The sequence below is a fragment of the Octopus sinensis genome, linkage group LG21, assembly GCF_006345805.1.
Source record: "Octopus sinensis linkage group LG21, ASM634580v1, whole genome shotgun sequence".
Lineage (NCBI taxonomy): Eukaryota > Metazoa > Mollusca > Cephalopoda > Octopoda > Octopodidae > Octopus > Octopus sinensis.
This window is the reverse complement of record NC_043017.1, coordinates 22,963,718-22,968,222: the sequence shown is the minus strand read 5'-3', so window position 1 is coordinate 22,968,222 and position 4,505 is coordinate 22,963,718. Positions and strand designations below refer to the sequence as shown.

Below are 4,505 nucleotides of genomic sequence, written 5' to 3'. Positions count from 1 at the left end.
TATATAATTTAAGGTGGGTTTCAATTCCTGGAACAAGTAGTGCATTGCGTCCTTGAGCAAGGCCCTTCATTTCACGTTGCTTCAGTCTCTACTAAGTTATAAATCAATATGAGTATATGTTCTGGTGCTGCTCTTTATTCCTCCATGTGTCACGCCTTTGATGTTCCACTGAGTTGGGGGTGCGGTCGAGGGGGTATCTACGCCTGATAACTACTACACAGGTCTCCAAAAGAATTCGTGATAGCATGGTACATGTTATCAAAACCATCCTCGTTTGCAGGTGATGGCTGACTCGTTAAGTTGTTCAGACCTCAGGTCAACCATACTGAACAAACCAATATGTGTGTGTATGTGTGTGTGTGTGTGTACATACCAATACTAATTCTTTATTACCCACGAGGGGCTAAACACAGAGAGGACAAACAAGGACAGAGAAACGGATTAAGTTGATTACATCGACCCCCAGTGCGTAGCTGGTACTTATTTAATCGACCCCGAAAGGATGAAAGGCAAAGTCGACCTCGGCGGAATTTGAACTCAGAACGTAGCGGCAGACGAAATACCGCTTAGCATTTCGCCCGACGTGCTAACGTTTATCGACGTGAATGCATACGTGATCACAAAGTCAGGTCGAATGAGTCAAAAGTTTTAAAATATAAATTTGAGTAATATTCATGTCAGACGAGTAGGCTCGATGTGGTTAGTGGCATAGTCCATAGTGTGACAATAACCCCACCACCACCACCACCACCACACGACACATTACAACCCAGCTTTTTGTTGATATTTCACTCAATAACTGTCAGTCGGCAATTTTGCATCATCGCTTCCAAGGGGAGTAATAATCAAGTGACAATGCATGTGACCCTGTGTGCGAGTCAGAAACTGGAACTTATAGTGTTGCTATAAGTTGGCGCCTTGATCGCTAGAAATTGTGAAGGCAAAAAAAATAAATAAATAAAAATAAACATGGTTCCGGGTTCAGTCCCAGTGCGTGGCACCTTGGGCAAGTGTCTTCTACTATAGCCTCGGGCCGACCAAAGCCTTGTGAGTGGATTTGGTAGACGGAAACTGAAAGAAGCCTGTCGTATATATATATATGCGTGTGTGTGTTTGTGTGTTTGTGTGTCTGTGTTTGTCCCCCTAGCATTGCTTGACAACCGATGCTGGTGTGTTTACGTCCCCGTCACTTAGCGGTTCGGCAAAAAGAGACCGATAGAATAAGTACTGGGCTTACAAAAAGAATAAATCCCGGGGTCGAGTTGCTCGACTAAAGGCGGTGCTCCAGCATGGCCGCAGTCAAATGACTGAAACAAGTAAAAAGAGTAAAAAAAAAGAGAATTTGAATATTTGTAAAGCTAATTATAAGTATATTTTCTTTGGTGATGCAAGTCTCCATTATCATCTGTTGATGTAAGGAAGAGTATAAAGATTGTTAGAGGCAGTGACGAAGTGGTTCGTCCAACGACGATCCATTAGTAACAACGTCCATCATGTAGAAAATGAAAATGTAATCAAGATAGCAAGGCCTGTGGTCATCGAGAATATCAAAGCTAATGACGGGTGGTTATGACAATTTAGAAACCGCTATGGAAAAATTTATAAGTTATGATGAAGCAAGTAGCACACTAACCGAGGAACTCAAACCATTCTGGAAGAGATTAAATGCCTTTATTGAAGTGTTTAGGGCTCCTAGTTTTCTAATCATGTACTAGGGATGAAGCTGGGGTTATACTGACGGTCACTACTCCTAAATACTGAAGCTTTCAAGAATGAAACTGCATCTCCTCGTCGTAAGTTAAGGAATGTTTTCCAATACAGTATTGCGCAAACGCAGACAAGATGTACCTTTTAAAATTAGGAATGGAGAGGTGCTCCGCAGATCTACGAGTTTTGAAAAACATAACGCATCGTTCTTGCTATTCCAAGATATAGCGCACCATTATTGCTATTCCAAGAAATCGTGGCCCATCAAGCGTATCTTTACTGATTTTTTTTTTTTTTCTTCTTACATACCATTTCAGCAAAGTGCAGATACTAGGAAGATGTTCTCAGACTTCCTGAGAATGAAGTGAAGGTGCCACAATTTTTCGATACAACGAACGACACTACTCCTCCAAATGATCACCGACTTATTGGTAATGATGGTAAAATAAAGTTGGTTTTTGTCACCCGATTTCACCTCCACCATCGAACCAATAGATCGATGTATACATAGAGCCTGTGATTATATAAACGAAGATATTTTGACGAGTTTTTCGAGGTGAAAGAAAAGGACGATCTTAGAGAAGACACACAATGACAAAGGAACCTTAATAACATCGAGAACAACCACCTCAAGTCTGTAATATTAAATGTTACAGATTCCTGGAAGGAACCCAAGTACCATTTTAGCTAATACTTGGAGGAGAAATTTTTTTGTACAATGAGGAATTAGAATACGATTTTGAAGGTTTCAAAGAAAGATTTGAGGAATGGGATTATCATTGTCTTCTTCGGGGAGCATACGCAACATATGTCACGGAAGACTACATCAGAAGCGGGTTTTGATGAAACAGGCGGTGACCCTAGATGCGAAGTGTTTACATAAGAAGAAATAAAGAATGATGTTCTGGTTAGGGACAGCTGAGATAAAAAAAGATGAAGAAGACGACGGAAATTTCAAATGTGTTTAAATATAAGGGTCCCTTAACAATGTTACTCATTCATTAATTTGCGAAAAGAAATTTATGTTTAAGAATATTAAAAGGTGAGCTGGCAGAATCGTTAGCACGCTGGGTAAAATGCGTAGCGGTATATCGTCTGCCAAAGGCGGTGAGTTGGCAGAATCGTTAGCACGCCGGGCGAAATGCTTAGCGGTATTTCGTCTGCCGCTACTTTCTGAGTTCAAATTCCGCCGAGGTCGACTTTGCCTTTTATCCTTTCGGGATCGATTAATTAAGTACCAGCTACGCACTGGACTCGGTGTAATTGACTTAATCCCTTTGTCTGTCCTTGTTTATCCCCTCTATGTTTAGCTCCTTGTGGGCAATAAAGAAATATATGTACACACATTCGCTCATTTCTTCTTTGGATTAAGAAGAAAGGAGCGAAAGATAGTTATATTCAGGAAGGGAAAGTCAGAAGAAAGGGTCTCTAACTGGTTAAGTAACAAGAGAGAGAGGAGTTAAATTGAAATCCAGGAGGAGATGATGAGAAGTGGTTTAGCCACCACTTCTAACCTCGCAACCGGAGGGTGTTACAGTTCAGTGTCGAAACATCCAGCAAAGATCGTTAGATACCATCTGATGATATCTAATGACCTCCTGGTTAAATACCATTGATGACCTGGTCACAATTACATTCATCAAAAGTAAATACAAAAGTACTTCACCCCCACCTTTTTATTTATTTTTAATATAAATTCCATCAATAATGGTAGGCTTATAAGTCGACCAGGAAAGAACAACACGATAAAGGAACAATCTGTATCATCGGTAAAATAATAACTGGAGGGTTCAACTGCAGGGAGACTTAAAATCCATGTCAGTTGTTATATACAATATACAGTGTGTATATATATATATATATATACATATATATATATATATATATATTATATATATATATATATATATATATATATATATATATACATATATATATATATATATATATATATATATATATAGATAGATAAATAGATAGATAGATAGATAGATAGATAGATAGAATGATAGATAGATAGATAGAATGATAGATAGATAGATAGATAGACAGACAGACAGACACACACACACACACACACACACACACACACACATATATGAATGGCTTTCAGTCGGGTTCGAATATACTTGATGTCTATTTGAACCGGCAACAGGTTTGTGTATTTGTGCGTATAATAATATATATATATATATATATATACGCACACATACACACACACACACCACACACACACATATATATATATATATTATATATATATATATATATATATATATATATATAATATATATATACACAGACAGAGATAAACAGAAAAAAGAGAGAAAGAGACAGAGGAATAGAAAGAAAGAAAGAGGAAAATGAGAGTGGATTGAGGAGACAGAGCCGAGAAAGACACAGAAAGACACAGAAAGTCAGAAATGGAGTGAGGAAAGAGAGCGAGCGAGAGAGCGCGGAGAAATAGAGAATGGATAAAATGAGAGGTTTGAGTTCGTATAACTTACCTTCAAACGGTGTCATGTTTGTCCTGTGGTTGTTTTGGGTCGAACGATACATGATGCTTGCGTTTTTTACAAAACTTTGATGGAATAAACAAAGTCGTCTGCTTTCAGTGAATTCGCTTGAAGACACTATAAGGTTTCTTAAGATGGAGGTGTGCCTACAATGAACGCAGGCGCAATAAATTGTCCTCTTATTTGCTTCCGTTCAATGTCCTCTCATCTGAGTGGGTTTAAACGCTTGGAATTTCCTTAGTTTGTTTTGAGTTGTTTACTTTTTTAAATCAGTCCTTTACT

The 4,505-nt window shown here is 38.4% G+C and overlaps 1 protein-coding gene across 1 annotated transcript in view; it reads right to left on the bottom strand.

Moving 5' to 3' along the window:
• The window catches only part of LOC115222902 (protein PRY1), a 134,057-nt gene extending 129,552 nt beyond the window's left edge, over nucleotides 1-4,505 (bottom strand). The window contains exon 1 of the mRNA XM_029793287.2: nucleotides 4,215-4,505. Coding sequence (XP_029649147.1) covers nucleotides 4,215-4,266 — 52 coding nt within the window. The 5' untranslated portion in view covers nucleotides 4,267-4,505. The remainder of the gene's footprint in view (nucleotides 1-4,214) is intronic.